The sequence below is a fragment of the Nyctereutes procyonoides genome, unplaced genomic scaffold, assembly GCF_905146905.1.
Source record: "Nyctereutes procyonoides isolate TBG_1078 unplaced genomic scaffold, NYPRO_anot_genome, whole genome shotgun sequence".
NCBI lineage: Eukaryota > Metazoa > Chordata > Mammalia > Carnivora > Canidae > Nyctereutes > Nyctereutes procyonoides.
This window is the reverse complement of record NW_026575030.1, coordinates 10,171,466-10,195,338: the sequence shown is the minus strand read 5'-3', so window position 1 is coordinate 10,195,338 and position 23,873 is coordinate 10,171,466. Positions and strand designations below refer to the sequence as shown.

The 23,873-nt window shown below is 42.1% G+C and overlaps 1 protein-coding gene across 1 annotated transcript in view; it reads left to right on the top strand.

Moving 5' to 3' along the window:
* Positions 1-23,873, top strand: part of CLASP1 (cytoplasmic linker associated protein 1) — a 266,188-nt gene that overhangs the window by 21,504 nt on the left and 220,811 nt on the right. Inside the window, exon 2 of the mRNA XM_055315783.1 lies at positions 10,027-10,506. Within this exon, the coding sequence (XP_055171758.1) occupies positions 10,312-10,506 (195 nt within the window). The 5' untranslated portion in view covers positions 10,027-10,311. The remainder of the gene's footprint in view (positions 1-10,026; positions 10,507-23,873) is intronic.

The following is a 23,873-nucleotide window of genomic DNA, read 5'->3' as shown; positions in this document are numbered from 1 at the left end:
ATGCTATAACATGAATAAGCCTTGAAAATAGTGTGCTGACTGAAAGGAGCCAGACACAAAAGGCCACATATTTTATGACTCCACTTACTTGAAATGTCCAGAATGGGCAAATCCATTCAGTCAGAAAGTAGATTATTGGTTTTCATTGGTTTAGGAGAGGGATTTGGGGAGTGACTGCTAAGGATGTGAATGGTTTTTTTTTTTTTTTTTTTTTTGAGATAATAAACATTTTTTTTAAAAGATTGTGTTTATTTATTCATGAGACACACACACAGAGAGAGAGAGAGAGAGAGAGAGAGAGAGGCAGAGACACAGGCAGAGGGAGAAGCAGGCTCCATGCAGGGAGCCTGACCTGGGACTTGATCCCGGGTCTCCAGGATCAGGCCCTGGGCTGAAGAGGCGCTAAACTGCTGAGCCACCCCAGCTGCCCTTGTCTTGCCCTTTTAATGTAATATTGTGAACCTTTTTATTCCTTTCTGAGCGTTTGCATTATACGTTATAGCTGCTTTTTGTCCTGACTTCACTGTAGTAAAATTATTGTTCATACTGGGGTGATGATTGAGATAGAGAAAGAGAAAGAGATTGACTGTTTTTTTTTTTTCCCCCACCACAGAATCTTATGGCCTTGTGGTCACTTGAATAATTCCAGATTTTAATGATCTTTCCTAGGTGAAGTCTCCTGATTATGCTGTTCATAGATGACTTGTGTGGAGCTAGCTCCCTGAATGAAGGTCTTTTGACTTTGGGGCTAGAAGATGATTGTTAGATATTGTGTCCAGTCTTTCTATTCTATGTCTGACTGGTTATTTCCAGATTTTTTGAGGTTAAGAACTCGTTTTAGTGTCTAGCACCACAAAGCTCTACATAAGTGGAATTTCTAGTATTTGTTAATGGAGAAAAATGATCAAACTAAAAGTAAGATTTTTGAATTACTTTTTACATTATCTTTGCATTTAAAAACTCATAACTATGTAATGAGTTTGAAAAATTGTGGACATGAAGACTTAGTTCATGGATAATGTTCGGTGTGTGTTTGGAAGAATGCTCAGGCATTCTTGTAATAACTGTATGCTTTCATCTCAGAGGTGGGGTTAGTGTTTACAGGTTGGGAGCCAGTGCTCTGGCCTTTCCAAATTGCTGGTTTTCCTGACAAGCCAATCTCTTGAGTTTGTGCTTTGTCCATACGTATCTGCACATTCTTTTCACCTGGGATTTTTTTTTTTTTGAGATTTTATTTATTCATTTGACACAAAGAGAGACCATAAGCAAGGGGAGCAGCAGACAGAGGGAGAGGGAGAAGCAGACTCCTCGCTGAGCAGGGAGCCCAATATGGGGCTGGATCCCAGGACCCCTGGGATCATGACCTGAGCCAAAGGCAGATGCTTAACTGACTGAGCCACCCAGCCATCCCTATCTGAATGTTTTTTACATTCTTCCTACCTTCTCCCCCTGCAGCCCCCAATTACTACTACTGCCCAAGAAGAAAATGAACTCAATTAATGATTGCCAGTGACTTTTGATTCTTCAGCTCAAATATAACTTCATTCATTTAACAAGCATTTCTCAAGTGTCTTGTGTGTGACAGGCATGGTTATAGGCATTAGGTGAACAGACAAGATCCCCACCTTCCTAAGACTGACAGTCCTATAGAAAGGCAGACAGCAAATAGGTAAACAAACATACGAAAGAATTACAACTTAATCACGGGTGTTTTGAAGGAAGGGAACAGGCTGCAGTGATGGGGGGCCCTTCTGTAATGGTCTCCAAGGACTTGTTGAGGAGGTGACCTTTAGGCTGAAGCCCTGAGGCATACAGCCAGGCCACATGGCATATGGACAGTGTTGAAGTTAAAAGGAAGAACAAGAGTGGGGCCAGTGTATACCACAAGATTCCCTGGACTTACCGATTTGAAATCAGTTTAGGCAGTTTTTAAATTCATGGGAATAGAGGGTGAGTGTTTTAGAAGGTCAGAGGCGTCGGGTTGAGCCCCTCAGCAGCTCTGGAAGCAGAGCAGATAGATGATTAGAGAATCTCCAGTAAGTGCAGCCAGAAAAGTAGCAGGAGGGCATGATCATTTGTTTTCATGAAAATGGGAAATTTTTCAGGAAGAATGGAGTGGCCAGCTTTGCTATGCTGTGGAGAGATGGAGTTAGTGAAGTACAGAAAAGCTTTGCTTGGATTTGCCAGCATGGAATTCATCTGTGATCCCGTTGAGCAGCTCCAGTAAGTGGTTGCAGGTGAATTCCAATTGGAGGGGCTGCTGGGTGAACAGGATGTCCTAGGAGGGAGAAGAGTGCAGGCTGCAGGACAGGGTACATGGGCCCTGGGGGAGAAGATGGGAAAGGCATTTTGGAGAGAAGGGTGGAGCAAACTTACTAGAGAACTCGAGTTGGGATGCTGGCTTGGGATACCTTGTGAAGTTAGGGTTTAATATGTGTACAGAGAAACCGTTGGACATAGGTGTGTGTTCCCTTCAGCATGATGGACTGTTGGCTGCAGGCACGAGGAGGCACCTGATGAAGTGTGTCAGGTTCTTCCAAGGTTTGGACTTACTAGGCAACTGTCACAGGGAGAGAAAGTTGATGGTGGTTTCAAGGTCTTAACACCCTCGTGGAATCAAATCCAGACTAAAAGGAAGGTCAAATTGGGAAGGTGTTTTATGGAATTGAGAAGACTGGGGCAATGTGCTTGAACACAAGAGCTGGAAAGATGGGCAGTTGTGGTTGGAAAGTGGGATTGCAGAACATCAGGGAGCTGAGAGATGAGGAGGGGTTGCTGATACCTGAGAGTAGACACCTGGAAGGTTACAGGGCCAAGATGGCTGACGAGAGAGGCCACTGAAGGGTGCTGAGGCAGGGAAGAAGCAAGACAGGGGGGCTGGAGGCCCAGGCCTTGAGCCAGTGACTGCAGGCCAATGAACAAAGCAGGGGCTGGCTCAGGGGCTGGCCGGGAGAGTGAGCGCTGGAACTGCAGGGTGTGAGCTCCTCTGCCCCAGCCCTGAAATTCCCACTGGGATTTCTTTCCTGAGGCAGTGTTTTGTCTCCTTCCTCTGCCACCTGCAGCACCTTCTTAAAAACATCCTGCTTAGGACTCTCCTGATAGTGTTGCAGCTGTTGGCATCTTCCAGGCAGTGGGCTCTTCCTCAAGGGCCCTGACCAAGCCTTACATTCTGTGATTTCCGGTCGTTAGCGCGGTACCTGCCGGTCATGTCACACGCGCAGAGTAAATGTTCACTGAGATAATGTATTGGTTCTGAAGTGGGTGGGCTGAAGGGGGCAAGAGAAGGAGAGAACAGAAGGCACAGGTAGAGGGAGAACAGAGTTATTGCTGGCAGGGCAAGGCAGAGGGTGTATCAGACCATATTGTAAAAATCAATTACAGTGCAAAAACGGTTGTCTTACTGAGAGAAGCACACTGCTTTTTGACTTAATGTGAATAAATTCTGCTAATTTCTGGCTTCCGAAGTTGACTTTTAAAGTATTATGACTGCTTTCTACATATTTTCCAGGGAGATTTTCTTTTCTTTTCTTTTTTTTTTTTTTTCCGGGGAGATTTTTGATGTGGTTATTCATTTTGTTGTGCTGCTGGTTTAAATTGTCCTTCTTGGTACTATGATATGGAATATTATATTATTAAAGCTTCCTAAGTTCTTTACTTTGTGATATGATTTCTTGTTTCCTAATCCTCTACTTATGCCCCACATGCTATGGCTGTTTACCATTTTCAATGATTAAGTTCTCGTACTTTGGATTTCCAATGTGGTGGTCGTAGAGTGTTGTAGTATAATGTTAAGAATACAGACCTTACTTAAGGCTAGGCAGCTTTGGTTTTCAATTAGCTTTGAAACTCTGGGCAGGTTTTTGTTTTTTGTTTTTTTGAGTCTTTCTGAGCTTCATTCCTTTATCTTTGAAATGGGAATAATGATGCCCACCTATGTCACAGGTATATCACTGTCTCACCTTAGCACACTTCTTCCACCATCCCTTCTTTGAATTACCACAGTTCTTACTCATACCCCTTATTTGGTGCAATATTCCACCTGTGAAATCTAATGTGCACCCTGTGTTTGTGACAAGCTTTTTGTGTATTTTGTTCTCTCCAAGTAAGTTGGAAGCATTTTCAAGTCAAGCCATTGATTATAGTTATTTCTGTTGTATTTTCTGTAGTGAGTTGTGATATTCGATGAATCAATACAAGTAATTGAGATTAGCCTGGGAATAGATAAACAGAATACAAATATATTCATCCCATCTATTTAGCCATTTATCCATTCTGCAGAGTATCCATTGAATGCTTATGTGTTAGTTAGATTGAAAAACATGGCCACAACATTTTGCAACTCCTCTTATTAATTGGTAGAGTCCATTTCCTCACACTTAATCTGGGCTGGCTTCATGACTTGCTTTGATCCGCAGAAGGTAGCAGAAGTGATTTGCAAGTTCCAGATTCTAAGCCTTGAGAGGCCTGGCACCTTCCTCCTTTCCTACCTTGGAATGCTCTAACCGCCATGCAGTGAGCTGAAGGCTAGGTTACTCAATGGTTAGAGATCATATATGGCAAGAGGTCCAGCCAGTGGCCAGCATCAGTCAGTGTGTTAGACAGGTGAGTGATACCATTCACTCTTGAACCCGAGTGAATCTGGCAGGTGACGACAGTGGCATGAATGATCCCAGAAGAGATTTGTAGAAGAACCTTCCAGCTGGGCCCAGCCAAGCCACAGATTTATGAGAAATATTAACCTGTTTTGAACTATTAGGTAAAAATGGTTCTACTTGTAACTTCTCTTATGGAGAAGTCTCCAAAGCAGAGTTTATAGTTAATTTTTTTCTCTCCCACCCTTCCACCATCCTCCATTGTTAATAAACTCTGTAGTTGTACACCTGAGTGCCAATAATAATTATGATAATTAAGAGAATAAAGATAGGTAATTTTTTTTGATGTTTTATTTATTAGAGACACAGAGAGAGAAAGGGAGAGAGAGAGAAAGAGAAACAGGCAGAGGGAGAAGCAGGCTCCATGCAGGGAGCCAGACGTGGGACTCAATCCCGGGTCTCCAGGATCATGCCCTGGGCGGAAGGCGGTGCTAAACCGCTAAGCCACCGGGGCTGCCAGGAGCTAATTTTTTTTTTTTTTAAGATTTTATTTACTTGAGAGAGAGCATAAGCAGGGGTGAGGGGCAGAGTGAGAGGTAGAAGCGGACTCCCTTCCCCCTGCCTCAGCAGGGGGCCTGATGCTGGGCTCCATCCCAGGACCCCAGGATCATGACCTGAGCCAGAGGCAGACACTTAACCAACTGAGCCACCCACGTGTCCCAGGAGCTGATTTTTAAAAAAGTGCCCTATGCAAACAAACCCTTTCCATTCATCATCTTATTTAATGAATATAGAAGCAGTATTCTCCCCAGTGCCGCTCAGGAAGTGACGGTCGAGACTGGAGGCTGGGATTCTTGACTTTGTTGCTCTTTTCATTACCTCAGGCTCTCTAATTGTGTGTTTCTTCATTCTTGTTGAAGCTGGTATTTTTTAACTTCTTCCTGTTGGTCCTTAGCCGAGTTGGTCTATTGTTCTGGTAAACGTTGCTGTGTTCATTTCTGCTTTCCTGGGTACTGTAAGGAGAATGACTATAGGACTTTTGTCTTGACCTCTTAACTGTTTTTCCCCCAGTGGCGTAGACCAAGATGATGTAGCAGGAAAAGGTTGTGGAGCTTGGACCCTAACTACTCTACTGGAGGCAGAGAACAGTGGTAATGTTGGGGAGTGGAAGGGCCCTTTGCAATTGGGGAGGAGAAGTTTTAGAGGAGTTTGGGGCGTTTTTTGTAGAAATACCTGGAATGTGTTCCTTTTTTCTAGGGCCTGATACAATAACATCTAGTTGACTCCATGGCTTTCATGGTGAGATCTTGCTAAAGGAGAACACTTAGACTGATAAATTAAGAGGAGGAAAGGTACTTGGCTATTCTAAGGTACCTACCTTTTATATCTTTTTTATATTTCTCTTATTTTGGAATACGTATATAAGCAGAACTTTTTTAAAAACTTAGAAGTAGTGTTACATTCTGAGTAATTTTTTTTCTTCTTATTGAAGTATAGTTGATACACGATGTTGCATTAGTTTCAGATTTACAACATAGTGATTCCACCAGTCTATACATTATGCTATGCTTACCACAAGTATAGCTCCCATCTCTCTGCATACCATGCTGTTGATTGTATTCCCTATGCTGTAGCTTTCATCCCCGTGACTAATTCAGTCCAACATTTCAAGTAATTTATTTTTCTTTAGAGAAAGAGGGAAGGGGAAGTGTTGAGGGAAAGGGAGAGAGCGAATCCCAAGCCAACTCCCCACTGAACATGGAACCTGATGCGGGGCTTGATCTCACAACCCTGAAATCATGACCTGAGCTGAAATCAAGAGTTGGATGCCTAACCAGCTGAGCCATCCAGGGGCCCCCTGAGTAATTTCTAATGTTAATAGTGCTGTCGGGTAGTCATCTGTATGATGCCACTCTCCGGAATGATGATTTCAGAACTGATGGTTGGATTGTGAATAGATAACTGTGCTGGTTTCATAAGCTGTCTTTGGGCAAGGGCCAAGTCCTGTTTACTCTTGTGTCCCAGTACCTTCCAGTTATGCCTTATGCATACCAGACCTGGTTTTTATTTGGTCCAGCTACAGGTAACCTCTGGGACCGTGGGTTCCAGGTTAACTTTAGACCTGTTTCCTTGTTGCACTCTTTCCTGGTAGAGAGCCTGGACAGGATGTGGCTGCAAGAAAGAGATTTTTACCTCCTCCTCCTGTTTGTTTATATTCTATTTTCTGCATTTTTTAATATAATGTTTTTATAATTCTGTTGCTATATGAAATTTTGCTTGTATTCTTGTTGGTTTAGGGAATTCCTGGGGGATACAGGGAGAAGGACACATTTATTTACTTGGGTCGCTAAAAATATCTCTGAAAGGATACACAGGAAGCTAGGGACATTATTTTCTTTTAGGCAGGGAAACTGGGCAGCTGGGGGGCAGGAGTGGGAGGGAGATTTTGCACTTTGGTACCTCTTGAATTGGGACCATGTGATTGATACTCCCTGAATGCCTTTGAAAGCAGAGATGGAGAAAATGCTCAAGAGCATAGGAAAAAAGGTACCCCAAAAATCCAGTTTAGTAAAAATAAATAGAAGAGAGGATTATCAGTTACTTTTTATTTTTTGAATTTAAGGAGAAAAGAGAGAATTCAGTCTGCTTAATGCCTTGGGGCTTCCAGTGTCTTTCATTCTCTGGAATCCGTACATAGGAATTTGTGACCTACTTTTGAGTATGTTAAGCCTTTATTGCATACTTACCTTCAAGAAGCATATACTTTTGTTAGAAATCTTAGTTCTAACTGGAGGGGGGGGCTTTTTATATAATACATATTTTAGTTTTTTTTAATTCTTATTTTTTTAAAGATTTTATTTATCCATTCATAGACACACAGAGAGAGAGGCAGAGACACAGGCAGAGGGAGAAGCAGGCTCCACGCAGGGAGCCCGACGTGGGACTCGATCCCGGGTCTCCAGGATCATACCCCAGGCTGCAGGCGGCGCCAAACCGCTGTGTCACCGGGGCTGCCCCTATAATACATATTTTAAAAATTACAGTAGAGACTTGAATGAACAGGATAATTCCTCTCCCAGCATTGGAGACTGTTTTCTTGTCTGTTGCCTCCTAGCTGAGCATGAAGTCTGACCTCTTTTCCCTGGGTGAGAGCAGAAGGCCAGGCTTATAGCCACAAGGGTTGGAATGTTGGGAGAGGCGACTAATTGGCCATGTGGCCATGGAAAATCAGGATCCTGTTTCTCCATCTGTAAAATAGGAATTTCAATGCTTTATACAGTTGGTTGGAGAATTAAAGATAGTGTATAAATCATCTAGCACGGAACTTGACACATCAAGTAGATGCTCAAATATTGTGTGATTATCATCATTGGTTAGGATCTGTTGAATTTAGGTCCCTTGAAGGGTTAAAGGATAGGAGATTCTTTTCACTGGGAATGAAAGACAGATGTTTAGGGGAAGGTGGAGTGCATCCCTTATCAGCCAATGTATAACAAACCACCACAAACTCAGTGGCTTAAAACAACTATGGAATATTATTTCGCCTTATTCCGCTGTTTGGCTGAGTAGTTTTTTTGCTTGTCTCCTTAGACTTATTTGTGTAGTGGCAGTCAGATGATGACTGACATGGCTGAGTGTCCCTAATAAACTCATACTTCTGGCTGTTGGTTGGGGCATGTTGGTTCTCTTCTGCGTGACCTCTTTGGTTCCAGGAGGTTCCAGGAGCTTCCTCACCATGTGGCAGGCCCAGGGCAGCATTCTAAGAGGGCAAATTCTTGTGCTTGTCTATCAAGTCTCGGGCTTCCTTTTGCAGTTGCTGATTTGCCCCGGGCCAAAGCAGGTTACAGGGCCAACCTCAGGTCACTGTGGGAGGGGACTAAGGCTCCGCCATGGTAGGGGAAAAGAAGCAAAGAATTTGTGCTTCTTTTCTTCCATTTTTAATCCACAGGCCCACCCGTGTTTGATTTGCTTCTTGGACTAATATTGGGCCAAGAAAGAAAAGGTTCTGTTAGTTTGTTTCTCCAACCTTCCTGTATCACTGATGCTTCTTTGAGACCAACATAGGAGCTGATTAAGAAACTGGGAATATTTTGTTCAGATTCCAAATTGAAATGAAGGGTAATAGCTGCTTTTATATGTTTGAAGATCCTTCTTATAAAGGAGGGACCAGTTCCAGGCCAGGGTGTGGAAGTGACTGGAAAGCAGCTATCTCCTCTGCCATGTGAGATAGTCTTCTGGAATGCTGTCCTGTCCCCAGCCCCATGCATATGTAGAAGATAGGTAATAGTGTGTCAGGACCTTTGAAAATGGGCCTTCCTCATTGAATAACTCGACCTAAATGATTCCTGTTGGTGTCAGAAGTCTCTGATTCTGGAACTTGGGAAGCACACAGTGCTCTTTATCCTGAGAGTAGGGATGGATGAGGTGATGTTAGAAATGGGAAGAATTACTCTGTCTGCACAGACTTGTCATTTTACTTGGTGTATAAGGTTCATATTTGCTGCTAGAACCCCTGAGAGCTCGGACTGACTGTTGGTGTGAGGAGCAGTTCTATTTAGTACAGTGTCTGGTAGGTGCTGCATCTTTAGACAGGTTTTCTCTGGGTCTGCTTAGGTTGGAGTGAAGGGAATCAAGAGAAGAAATTGGATGTAAGAAGTAGATGTGTACAGTTGTTCCTGCAGCTATAGATTAACTGTTCAGATTGTTCAGTTTGTCTAATGAAAACAGTTTTGGCACAGCTTTCCCATATCATGTATTTTGCCTTACAAAACACCAGGCTGTCATCAGCTAAGAATACTGTCCATGAGTGATCAGAATGTGAGCCTGTTCCCATTTCCCCCTCCCACCGCTCCCTTCTCTTTGTTGGAAGGAGGAGGAGGCAGGGACGACTGTTCACTCTGTTGTAAAGCTCCTGAAGTTTGATGGAGGTGCTGTCTTTGGTTCAGGCTCCCAGGCCAGCCACTTTGGTCAGTGGTGTTTCTGTGGAGTCCGCCCCATTTCCAGTACTGCTTTTTTTTTTTTTTTTTTTTTTTTTTTTTAAGAAAACTCAATAAGCAACAGTACCTTCAGTCATTCACACATAGAGTAGTGTTAGGTTTTTGGTGGGAAGCAAAATTTAAGCTACAAATAAATATGCTAACTGAAGCAGAAGATTGTTTTTGTGACTGGCTCATTTACAAGCTGGAAAGTTGTGAAAAACATCAACCTACCAACTGTGTAGCCCATTGGCTCTTTGCTTTGGGCATCCATGTTCTTCCTGATAAAAATAATAATTATGTTATTCTGATATGGTTGCCAAGTGTTCATGCTTCTCACTCCACTTGTGATTATAAATGATTCTGCAGCATGGACTGCTTTGTCTTTGATTTAATGTTTCATAACATTTGGATGTTATGTTATCTGTGCTGATTTATTCTTCTCTTTCCCTTTTCAGAATGGACTGCTGAATTATGAAGAATTTCAGACCCAATAGTAGAACCTCACTCAGCTACTCACTCCTTTATCTCCTACTAGTTATTTAAATTGGACTTTTAATATCCTACCAGCTGCTCTTCAGACACACATGGTGCATTGTTGCCATTCCCCAGATTGCATCTTTGAAACACAGGCTCTTAGTAACTTTCAGCAAACAAAGAGGCAGCCTCCTGGGTACGTTTCCTGGGAGGGTGTCACCCTGACTGCCCTCTAGCTTCTGCTGGATCTGGATTTGAATTCCACCATGGAGCCTCGCATGGAGTCCTGCCTGGCACAGGTGTTGCAGAAGGATGTGGGGAAACGACTGCAGGTTGGCCAAGAACTTATAGACTATTTCTCAGACAAACAGAAGTCTGCTGACCTTGAACATGACCAGACCATGTTAGATAAACTTGTGGATGGGCTTGCTACCTCTTGGGTGAACTCTAGCAATTACAAGGTAAGCTGTGCTTTAGAAGGCACTTGAATAGGTAGCTGGGCTGCCTCGGTGGGTCAGAATTGGTACTTATGAAAAAAAAAAAAAAACTCGGGAGCAATCAACATGATTGCTGATTGCTCACTTGGGTTGAGACTTTTGGACATTTCATTCTGGAGCAAGTAGGATTTTCTTTAATTCTTGTTGGAGATAAAAAAAAATCCTTATGCTTTAGCACTTTGAGAGAAGACCAAGTGAACAGATAAAGAGAGGCTCTTATGTTGGAAAGTTTACAATCATTTGCAGCCTTGAAGTTAAAGTGAGTGTTATATCTTGCACTGAATGGAGTCAGGAGATGTTGGTGAGTGGCCCTTCATGAATAGCAAATATCTTTGCTGATTTCCTGTGAGGGATGGAATTGGCAATAACATGTGGAGCATTTTACCTTCAGATCACTGTTTTGAAGTCAGACTAGGTACCTGGCCAGAGATAGTATGAGTTGCCTAGGTCTCTTCTGTGACCTATGTGTAATGGCCTGGAGGATATCCTTCAGGTTCTAAAAATCAAGGTGGGCATGTGCCTTTGGTGGGTAGGGGGTGCAGGGAGGGGTCCCAAGACCCAAATGAGTTGTGAAGGTTGACCATTTTACCATTCAAAGATTGAGTTTTCATGACTAAAAACTAGACTGGACTTGTACTGAAGAGGTATCATTTTCTCTACCTGTCCCCCTCCTCTCTCTCTTTGTTTGCCAAGAGGGTGGTTCTTTGGGTCAAGATGGGGATGGAAAATTGGGCATTGGCATGTCTTCTAATAAGTAATATAGACTTTGGGAAAGGGGATCACAGAAAACAGAATCTCTTGTGCTTTTTTCATTGGCTCAGCTGAGATAAGTTTGGACTTGGAAACTGGTACTTTTAGATTTCTTTGTTTGCTGTGGTATAGACTCTTGTTTTCCAAATGCATTAAACCTTGGTCTTATCTAAGAGTCAGCAGGTTTTAAGGGTGTTACCTAGGACCCTGATATTTTACTTAAAATTGCATATAAAATTTATCCTGTCTTTGAAAGTCAAGCTTAATTTCGGTTTCATTCATCTATTTATTGATTTAGCTGAGGGTTACAAGTGCTGCTTATGTGCTTGGCCTTGGTGCTGGATGATGGAAATGTTACAGACATGAGAGGTGGTAGAGGATCTAGTTGTTCTATTGTTGAGGGCTATAAAGTAAACATCCTTTATAGGATTCTTTATTATCATCCTGTCTGTGATGGAATCACAGTTCCACCACTCTGTATTCACAGTGCAATTTGCTTTTGGATGAGAGTAACTGAAGACTGACTCATTGGCTTAAAACTGCTATAAGGAGATTGAATAATTGTCTTTAAGAGTTTAAGAAGTCTACAGTAGCTAAGGCAATGTCCAGGGAGGAAGACTGTCTGCTTGTGTCTTTTACTTGGAGGAAAACCTTTCTCAGAAGCTCCCCAGCAGACCTTTTTACATCAGATTGTCCAGAATTGCTTTGCATGGCCATCCCAGCATCACTGGAAAATAGATGGGTGTCCATGATTGTTTTCCACCATCATGCTTGACCTCCTGATCTTGAGTCCAACCTCCTTTGAGTGAAGCATATGGCCATGTGAAAGAGGGGGATATTTGAGTACTATTAGACTCCTGCTCAACAAATACTTGTTCCATGAGTGAACAAGCACTCCCTAAGTGTCCAATCCATTAAGGGCAGTTAATGAAACAAAGAGCTCTGCTCTGACCATAATATACCAACTGTGCAACATCAGACATCTGAATAATACCATACTTATGCTAATATGTAAAACTCACGTGTTACATCTTATGGGTTGAGGGAGGAAGTTAGGGATGGGACTCAGGTAATAGGGATATTACATAAGTAACCCATGAAGTCTGCTATACTGTGTGAGCTCTCTTAACCTTTCTCGGCTTCAGCTTTGGGCTTCAGTTCCCTCATTTACAGTTTTGGGATAACTGAGTTATGATGAGCACTAAACGAGACAGTGTATGTTGGTGGGAATGTAAGCTGGTGTAGCCACTCTGGAAAACAGTATGGAGTTTCCTCAAGAAGTTAAAAATAGAGCTACCCTACAACCCAGCAATTGCACTACTTAGTTATTTACCCCAAAGATACAAATGTAGTGATCCGAAGGGGCCCCTGCACCCTGATGTTTATAGCAGCAATGTCCATAATACCCAAACTATGGAAAGAGCCCAGACATCCATTGACAGATGAATGGATAAAGATGTGGAATATACAATGGAATACTACTCAGCTATCAAAAAAATTGAAGTCTTGCCATTTGCAGTGAATGACGTGGATGGAACTAGAGGGTATTATGCTAAGTCAAATAAGTCAGTCAGAGAAAGACAGTTGTTAGGATTTCACTCATATGTGGAGTTTAAGAAACAAAACAGGAACATAGGAGAAGAGAGGGAAAATTAAAATAAGATGAAATCAGAGAGGGAGATGAACCATAAGAGACTCTTTAGCTCTAGGAAACAAACTGAGGGTTGCTGGAGAGGAGGAGGGTGGAGGGATGGGGTAACTGATGAGCATTAAGGAGGACATGTGATGTAATGAGCACTGGGTGTTATTACAACTGATGAATCACTGAACTCTACCTCTGAAACTAATAATACACTATGTGTTAACTAATTGAATTTATATTAAAAAGTGCATATCTAAACACTTTGCTAAACACATTAACAAAAAGTTAATGAGATAGCATATCAAATTGTCCCACACCTGCCCTGTAACAAGCACTCAGATATTAATAGTTGTTATCAAGAGTGGTTCCTGTCTTCAAGGAGCTCCTAGTCCAGGGGAGTGGTGAGAGAGAGCACTTATTAGCAAGACAAGGGTTATGGTATAGTGGGAGCAATCGCAGAGACCCACAGAATTCAGGGGGAAGCCAGAAGAACATAACACTTCCTGGGGGAATCCCAGGTTTGAAGATTGGGTAGTTTTTTTCAGAATAGCGTTTTCAGGGTCACAAAAGTGTGAACGATTAAGACTTGACCCTTCGAGATGTCATCTCTAAGGAAGACAGGTTGGTGTAAAGAGAAGTCAGGAAGACAGGATTAGCTACCAAGTTGCATATGATCACGGACAGGTCTCTTTACCTGTCTGTGGAGTGCAAGTGTTTGACCAGATAACCTCTTGGGAGGCTTCAAGCCCTAATCTCTTACACAACTTCATACTGATGACTTTGTGGTCTGGGCCATGTGAGATGGTTCTAATGTTACACAGTACTGAGCACCCCCTCAGCTCTCTGAGTGTGGTGACACCAGGCCCTCTGCATACCTGGAACCCGGAGCCTGGAACATAGAAGGTGCTCAGTGAATATTAATTCCATGAGTGAACTCAGGAGCTTAAGACTGTTCGGCAAGTAGTGGGTTGCTTTACCAAAATCTGGAAACTTACCTTTTAGGCCCTTTCTCCCCCTTTTAATATAGATGAGGATTTCTCATTGAGCCCAATGTGCATTTTAGATTTTATTTGACATGTTTTATATTTTATGAATTGAAAGGATTCACTTTATACAAAACTTTGCAGCTTGGCTTCTTGATTTTTTTTTTTTTTTTTTTTTTTTTTTTTTTTTTTTGAGGACTACAATGAAGGAGAGAAGGGAAACAATTTTAGGCTTTCAAAGTAGTAGGACTTGGGTATCCTTCACAGAGAATGTAGATGAATGTCAACACAGTCTCTTATTTAAAAAATGGTTGGCTGGAGCTTGAATCGTTATACATTTGATTATTTCTTGCCTTGGTAAATGAATTTGTATTTGGCATTAATTGCAGTTTAGCAGCTACCCTTTATTGCTTAGTTACTATGTGTTTGGGATATTGCCTGTCTTAGCTCATTTAATCTTTGCAATGCCCCTGCAAGGAAGGTGGTGGTACCATGATTTCATGTATGAGGTAACTGACATCATCCAGAATTATGAGGTAATTCCTACCAGTGATTATGAAACTGGGGCTTCAATATGGGTCCCCCTGATTTCCTAGCCTTTGCTCCTCTCATAAGAATAGGATCTGCAGGGACGCCTGGGTAGCTCAGTGGTTGAGCATCTACCTTTGTCTCAGGGCATGATCCCAGAGTCTTGGGATCGAGTCTCACATTGGGTTCCCCATAGGGAGCCTGCTTCTTCCTCTGCCTGTGTCTCTGCCTCTCTCTCTGTGTCTCATGAATAAATAAATAAAATCTTAAAAAAAAATAGAGTCTCCCATATAGTAAATATTTAAGCCTCAGTGGGCCGTATGGATTTCTTGCAATTTAACTAGTTTGGGCCATTTTGGTGCAAAAGTAGCCACAGGGAACATACAAATGAATGAGTATGGCTGTGTTCCAAAAAAACCTTAATTTATAGAAACAAATGGAGGACCACTTGGGCTCATGGACTATAGTTTCCAGCCCCTACTGGAAGTAGAAGCACCTACTATGTGTAAGTACTTTCTCTCTCTTTCTTTGCCTTTTTTCTCTCCTCTCCTCTCCTCTCCTCTCCTCTCCTCTCCTCTCCTCTCCTCTCCTCTCCTCTCCTCTCCTCTCCTCTCCTCTCCTCTCCTCTCCTCTCCTTTCTTTTTTCTTTCTTTAGAATGTGGTGGGGAGGAGCAGAGGGAGAGAGAGAGAATCTTAAGCAGGCGGGGATGCCTGGGTGGCTCAGCCATTGAGCGTCTGCCTTCAGCCCGGGGCATGATCCTGGAGACCCAGGATCAAGTCCCACGTCGGGCTCCCTGCATAGAGCTTGCTTCTCTCTCTGCCTGCAAATCTGCTTCTCTCTCTCTCTCTCTGTGTCTCTCATGAATAAATAAATAGAATCTTTAAAAAAAAAAAAGTAGGCTCCGTACCCAGTGTGGCACCCAACACAAGGCTTGATCCCACAACCCTGAGATGGTGACCTGAGCCGAAATTAAGAGTTGGTTGCTTAACAAACTGAGCCATGAAGGCGCCCCTGTAAATACTTTTCCTCTAGTGGGGGAATCATTCATGATTCACCTGGTAGAAGAATAAGGTTTATAATTTGCATGTGACTTTTGAGATGGGGAGAGCATTGGTATAGGCTAAATAGAGTGTAGTTTGTTTTTGGAGCACTTTATCTGAATTTTGAGAAATCTTGCCTTTTTTAGCCCTCTCTCATTCAGACTCATATTAGGATCAGTTTGTGTTCTGTTAACCTGTTCTTGATTGTCTGCTGTGAGTTGGCTTTGGGCTTCCTTGGATAGTCACCTTGGGGATTGAGGAATTGATTATTCAAATAAGGCCCTCATACATCAGAAAGCCAGAGGGCCGCACTGTGCTGTTCAGCCCGGAAACAGTGTCCTTTGTTGTTCCAGTGACTGTGGGAGACACCAAAGGAGACCGGAAGTGTGAAGTTCAAGTGTGAACTTCTTGAGTGTGAAGTTTCTAGATTACTCACACATTAAAAAAGTAAACCCCTGGGGCACCTGGGTGGCTCTGTGGTTGAGCATTTGCCTTCAACTCAGGGCATGATCCCAGGGTCCTGGGATAGAGTCCTATATCAGGCTTCCTGCAGGGAGTCTGCTTCTCCCTCTGCCTATGTCTGCCCCTCTCTCTCTGTCTGTCATGAATAAGTAAACAAAATCTTAAAAAAAAAAGTAAGCCCCCAAATTTTGAACATGGCTGCCTTTTTTTAAAAATTTTTTTTAAATTTATTTATGATAGTCAAACAGAGAGAGAGAGAGAGAGAGAGAGAGGCAGAGACACAGGCAGAGGGAGAAGCAGGCTCCATGCACCGGGAGCCCGACGTGAGACTTGATCTCGGGTCTCCAGGATCGCGCCCTGGGCCAAAGGCAGGCGCTAAACCGCTGCGCCACCCAGGGATCCCCCATGGCTGCCTTTCTTGATTTAATCTCTTCCTTTATTAAAACTTGAAGAACGAGAGTGCTGGTGGAGTAGAGTTTTATATGTACCTCCATCCACTGTTGTGTCCCATTTCCCACACCCCCACCCCCCATCGCCGCCCCTTCTCTAGATAAGAAGGGATAAAAGGAAAGAGTGATCTGACCCAGAGAGGCCCCCGGGCTCCCGCAGTGCGAGGGGGTGGGGAGAGACTGATGCTGTGCAGCTTCCCTGGTTAATGATCCCTTCTGTTCAGCCAGGCAGTGCAGTAACATGCAGCCCCACATACCTTGCAGTGCAAGCACCTGTGCAGCCAGTGAGCTCAGTGGGGACCAGGGCCTTTTTTGTGAATATAGTCCCATAGTCCTTTCTTCACAGTTCCAGAATCTCTGAAACTCCTAACTGTCCTATTTTTTCATTTGTCATTTGACCCAAAGTGAACTGACGTTTCTGAAACCACTTCTAGTCTATACTTACCTGTGCAGGGCATGTTTTACTGCAAAAGTATTCATATGTTTGATTGTGGGTTGCTGCCCCAGATTTTGTTCTCTCTCTCTCTCTCTCTCTCTCTCTTTCTCTCTCTCTCTCTATATATATATATATATATTTCCACCCTCCTCTCTCCATAGATTCTATTATCTACCTATGTTTCCTATCCTGTATAGGTAACTGTGTGTACTACTTTACCTTTGTAAACCTGAGAAAAAAAATTTTTAAAGATTTTATTTATTTATTCATGAGACAGAGAGAGAGAGGCAGATATACAGAGGGAGAAGCAGGCTCCATGCAGGGAGCCCAATGTGGGACTTGATTTCAGGACCTTGGGATCATGCCCTGAGCTGAAGGCAGACGCTCAACCACTGAGCTACCCAGGTGCCCCACACCTGAAAAATTTTGTATTCCAGAACACATCTGGCTGCCAGAGTTTTGGATAAGTGATTGTGGACCTGTATTTAGCATTGTAGAATAATAATGACACCCCATGGTTATGGGACACTTACTGTGTACCAGAAATATGCTAAATATATGTTCATTTTTACCTTCTGATTACCATACAAGGTAGTTTTATTTCATTCTACAAATGAGGAGACTGATGCTCAAGTAAGTCAAGTACCTTGTTCAAGGTGACAGTGCTAGTAGCTAAGGTTTCTGGGACTTGACCCCAGGTGCTTATGCAACAGGGAAGGTAATGAAGCACTTACGATGTGCCAGATACTGCATTGGGGGCTGGGTGTCTAGTCAGGACCATCGGGCCTAGTCCCTGCCCTGACCGTGACTACCAGTGCCTGGGCAGTCTAGGTCTGTCTACATCTGGGTGTGTGGTCTTCATCCTGGTGCACTCTGGTCTCAAGGCTCATACCATGCTGCTTCTTTATTTGAAATTTGCAGGTTCTCTCTTAATTTAGGGTTTCTTTGTCTCTGCCCTAATGGTCTTTATAGTCTAACTGGGCGGGAGTGGGGGAAGGCAGGTAAGGCAGATGAGAGGACAGTGCAGAGTGTAGGATAGGATATCATTAACTGTTAAATTGCATCATAGGAGCGTCTAAAAATGTAGCATGGAGAAGAAAAAAAAATGTTAGTGTTTGCTTAGTTGAAGAGGCTGAGATGGAGAGGTAGAATTACCCTAGGGCCATGCAGAATCAAAAGGAATGAGTTCCTAAGGGTTCAGAGAAGCCTCTCTTCCTTTCTTGTTCTCCCTCTCTGGGCAGCACCATCTCCTGGAGGCCATAAGAGATTTAGTCTTTCCGTAAGCTTCTTTTCAGAGCAGTGTTTCCCTCTGCCCCAGCTCAGGTGCCCTTTATGGGCAGGAGGGGAGGTGTGACAGGTAAGGGAGGTTCCTCTCATTCCCCTGGCCTCTATCACCACAACCTTGGCTTTCATTGAGGTTTTTTATTGCCCACCTTGTGTCCTTGAGAGGAGAGCCAGGAAAGATTATTGGATTCAGATGAAGTGATGACTTCTGTTTCTTTTTCTGGCAGTCTCCTCAGGGCTGCCATCAAGCCATGCCTGCTTCCAGAGGCTATTCATTTTTCCCAGATTTTTTCCCCTGCAATGTTGTCCAGTGGTTGCTAGAGCTGCATTTCTCTGGGTATATTTTTTTGATTCATTGATTGTAGCATTTACATTTTATGAAACATTTATTTATTAAAAAACTTTTTTTTTTAAGTTTGAGTATATTCGGCACACAATGCTGCATTCATTTCAGGTGCACAATATGGTGATTCACCTTCTCTATACCTCTATACCTCTCTATACCACTTGTGCTCAGCACAAGTGTAGCTTCCTTCTGTCCCCATGCAGCAGTATTATAGTATCGTGGACTATATTCCCCATGAATGCCTTTTTTAAAAAAAGATTTATTTATTTATTTATGATAGACACAGAGAGAGAGAAAGAGAGGCAGAGACACAAGCAGAGGGAGAAGCAGGCTCCAACCGGGAGCCCGATGTGGGACTCGATCCCGGGACTCCAGGATCGCGCCCTGGGCCAAAGGCAGGCGCCAAACCGCTGAGCCACCCAGGGATTCCACCCCCATGAATGCCTTTTATTTCTATGATTTATTCTTTCCTTAACTAGCAGCCTGTACCGCCACTCCTGTTCACCCATTTTGCCCATCCCTGTGCCCTACCACGCTTCTGGCAATCATTTATTCATTTATGCGTTATTTATTATTTTATTTTAATTCCAGTGTAGTTTACATAGTGTAAACTATGTATATAGTGTTATATTAGTTTATATTAGTTTCAGGTGTACAATGTAGTCATTCAACAGTTCTATGTATTACTCAGCGCTTATTAAAATAAGTGTACTTTTAATCCTCTCTGGCTATATTTTAAGAAGATAGCTGTCTCTGTTTTAAGTACTAAACAAAAGCAAAAGCACCTCAGGAAAAGTTACTTCAATAAAATACCTGTGGATCGTTAAGTAAAAATGATATACTTGATGTTTGTAATTACTCACATTTCTTCCTAAATATGTGTTAACATATATGCAAGAGCATCATAGTATATTGGAAATAATTCAGATTTGAGTATGAACAGTCTGGATTCTCATCCTAGCTCTGCCACTTTGACTTTTGAGCAGGTAACTCTTCTCATCTGTAAAATGGGTGTCTGGTGATATCTACTACACAGCATTATTATGCACATTCGGTGAGCCAGTGTACAGAAGGTGCCAGCATGTAGCATGTGGTCAGTGAAAGGAAGATACTATGGAGCTATTTATTGGTAGCAAAATAGAAAAGTTAACTTTTCCATGGGGCTGGGGTGGCATCCCTTCCTGTAGGTCTTGTTGGCCTGTTCCTGGAACAGAGGCCCTGGATCTTTTGTAGTAGGATACAGATCCTTGAGCTGCTGCACTGGTGATAGCAGAGAACAGAGCAGCCTCTGGCCTAGAATTCTAAGGGAGATTTTAAAGCCTACCTGGGGGGGACGTGCGTGGCTTAGTGGGTTAAGTGCTTTCCTTTGGCTCAGGTCATGATCCCAGGGTCATGGGATCGAGCCCCACATCGGGCTCCCTACTCATTGGGGAGCCTGCTTCTCCCTCTCCCTCTGCAGTTCCCTGTGCTTGTGCTCTCTCTGTCTGCCAAATAAGTAAAATGTTAAAAAAAAAAAACCAAAAAAAACCCCACATGACAAAACCCTACCCGTAAAACCAATCCATTGGTTGAGGATCCCCGCTTATGGGGGGGGGGGCTTCACTTCTTTTTATTTTTAATACTTTACTTTGTTTTAGAAAGCTAAAATCTAAATATGGGTACTTACAATAGAAGAAATCCAAAACTGAGTGTCAAAACAGAAAAGGAAACAGCTAGGGTGAGAAGGTGGAGCAGACAATGAGGTCACCATAGGTAATGTTTACTAATACTAAGAGCTAACAGTTATTAAGTACTCATTATTTGCCGGAAGCTGTTATGCTTTGCATTTGTTGCCTCATTAAATTGTGACATAGGAACTACATGATAAGTCATTCTACAGTCTGGGAAACTGCCTGAGTAAGAAAAGTGAAAAGACTTGCCTCAAGTCGCTTAACTAGAAAGTTGTAAGAGGCAAGGTTTTCATCTGAAGAGTCTGACCTTAGAGCCCACGTCTGAATCAATGTGCAGTGCTACTTATAATGATAATGTTGCAGCAATATTAATAATTTCTTTATTGAAGCATAAAGAAAAGAGTGTCAGGATTCACTCTAGAGTTAACAGTGATTGCTCTAGATAACTACGTCCTGAGTGACTGATAAGCAACTCATTTTCTACCTTAATGAAGAACCCCAAATATTGAAGATCAATAAAACAGTACTTTGATCCTCATAGACTCATGACCATATATACTTTAAGAAAAAAAAAAAGATATATTTATTTGAGAAAGAGAGCACATGTGAGCAGGCAGAAAGGCCTTAAGTGGACTTGTTGTGGAGCATGGAGCCCAGCACGGGGCTCAATCCCATGACCCTTAGTTCACAACCTGAGCAGAAGCCAAGAGTTGGGCAGATAACCAGCTGTGTCCTCCAGGTGCACCCCATAATATACTTTTTAAACTTAATATTCAGACCTATGGTAAGTTTCAAAAAACCGTGCAAATAATTTGCATATATGTTTCACCCAGATCCCAGCGTTAACACTTCACCACATTTGTTTTGTTCTTCTCCCTGTGTATTATCATTAGTTGTAGATTATTGGAAGTGTAAGTTGTAGACGTAGTGCTCTGTTGCTCATAAATACTTGTGTGTATTTCCTAAAAACAAGGGCATTTGCTATGTAAGCTTAGCACAGTTAATTTAAGTCAGTATTAGGATCTGTAGAATACAGATATGTCTAATCTATGAGTCTTATTCACATTTCACCTCTTGACCTCCTAACGTCCTTTATAGTAAGAGCAAAAACAGTTTTCTGGTCTACAGTCTAATCCAGAATCCCCGTTGCATTTGGTTCTCATTTGTCTAGTTTCTTAAATCCAGGGCAGCTCATCGTCAATCTTTCCTTGTCTCTCTTAATACTTTTGGAGAGCACAGGGCATTTATTTCGTAAAGCCCTTCAATTTGAACTTGCTTAATATTTCTCACAATTAGACTGAGGCTGCACATTTTAGGTAGGAATATCATGCAAGTGTACTCTATGTATCCTCTCAGGAGACACATGATGTCTTTCTCTTACCTGGTAAAAGAGGTCTTTGCCAGGTAGCTTCAGAAGGTTGCTGGTTTTTTTTCAACTTTTGTAATGAATAGCTGTCTTGTGGGTAGATAACTTTGAGACTATGTAAATACCCAGTTTTCCACCAAACTTTCACCTACCAGTTTTAGCATCCACTGGTAATTTTTGCCTAAAATAATTATTACTATGTTGGCTGCCAAAGGGTGATTTTCTGATTCTGTCATTTCTTCTTTATTAGTTGATTCCAAATATTTTTGAAATGTATATCCTATGTCTCAGGAATTAGCAACTAATTTGATAGTTATCCCCAAAAGGAACTACTATGAAGAGAGAAGAAAATGTTTCAAATTAGTCTTCTTTAGGTACATTTATGTTCATAAAGTGTTTAAGGTAACTTAATTTGTAAACACAGAACATGCACGATGTGATGCAGTTTGGTTGAGGCTAGCAGCAGTGGAGAGATGGAGAAATGGAGAGAGATGGTCAGCCTTAAGTTTTTATAATGATTGTGCAAGGAATACAGAAAGGCAGATAATAGCAAGATGTCTTCCTGGATTTAGTAGGATATTAAAGGACACTTTGCAGGAGGGGGAAAAAAGCAGAGCATAGAAAATGGATGAAACAGAAGACAGTACTGTATTATTCTAGTGCACTATTCCAGTGGATAGAATTCACCAGCTTGAGCTTTGGACTCAGGGGGAAGATATTATAGATGGGGTTATAGAGGAAGTGCTTTGTGCCTGCCATGTTTGGTGGTTGGTAGGAATCTCTCTGTTTAATCTTCCTTAGAGGCTTTGTGGGAGAATGGCCCCTAAGACTCTTTAAAAAATGTATATATATATGTATATATATATACACATATATATACATATTTAATAAGTATATTTTTAATATGTGTTGATCCCTGAGATCAGGAGTCGCATGCTGTACCGACTGTGCCAGCCAGGCATCCCTTCGGACTCTTGTTTGAGGGAAGAGAGATGGCTCAGCTGGGCTGCAAAGAAGCACGTTGCAGATGACACTAATGGAGGTCATATTCTGAGATAAGCTACACTAGTGAGGCTGAGCAAGATCCCATGTAGAGGAGCCTGGTGGGGTAGTAGGACTTTGGGCAATGGAAGCCATTGAAGGACCATTGCCTTTAGGAGTTAGGAGTCTGTGTAATCTAGGGGGCATGGACTATTACCGAGGGAGCGGGAAGAAGCAAAGTGGAGTAACCATATTAGGGAGGAGGACAGGTTGGGGGTTTTTGCTATTAGTTTGAATGTACGAAGGACTGGGATGAATTTGAGAAGTCTTCAAGATTTCAGGCTTCAGGATACAATTTATTGTTTATTGACTGTGGATAACCTTGTGAAAAAAGGTAAGTTCTTTTCCTGCATGATTCATGTTTGTCTTTAAATTGGAGAAGATATTTGAAGGAAAAAACTCAAATAAGTTGGAGGAACATTTAGGAGAATTTTTGTCTTTGACTTCTACTTTGGCAGAGGGGCCTAAGTCTTATATGCTTTGTGATTTATGTATGTGTCTTGGGAACATCCTTTTTCAGATACTTCTCTTGAGGCTGCTTAATTGAAGTAATTTTGCAAATGTCGATTTAAAAAAAATTGTTTTTCTTATAGTAAAAGTGGTACGTGCCTATTGTACAAACAAGAACCAACTAATGAAACTTTTGAACGTAAAATTATGAAAAAATTGAAAATCACTCCTAGTCTTATGCCATAACTATTTTATTGTTTATATTGGTAGAAAAAAAAGGGAATATGTATGTAAGACTGATCAGACTACATGTGTTTTTTGTGTGAGTGTGTTTTGTGTCTAGTTTCTTTGATTTATTCTACACATGCCATTTTATGAGCTTTCTTTTGATTAAATGTAGGTCATGATCATTTTTTCAAATAAGTAAATCAGATCACTTATGAGTTAATATGATTTCATGTATTATTCTCTTCTATGAATGGTTAGCCATCATTTCCTTATCCATAGTTGGTTGCTTGCTAATATCTACAGTTTCTAGTTTTTTGTTATAAGCATCATGATACTGAGCATCCTTCAACATATGTATATTCATGCCCTCGGTGTGTGTGTGTGTGTGTGTGTGTGTGTGTGTGTGTGTGTTGAAAGTTCTGAAAACCTTTTGGACTGAATTGCTGGGTCAAAGTGGTCCAGGTGGCCTGCCCAGCAATGGTGCATGAGTGTGTCTGTACCACCCCTGGATATTACCATTTCTTTGGATAGTCTTCCTTTTGCATGGGCAAAAGGTACCTCTGTGTAGCTGGAGCAGCAGTGGATAGTATTTCTTCTGTTTTTAACCTTTCAGATAGCAAATCTTAAGAGGATGCGAAGTAAATAATTTTTTTTT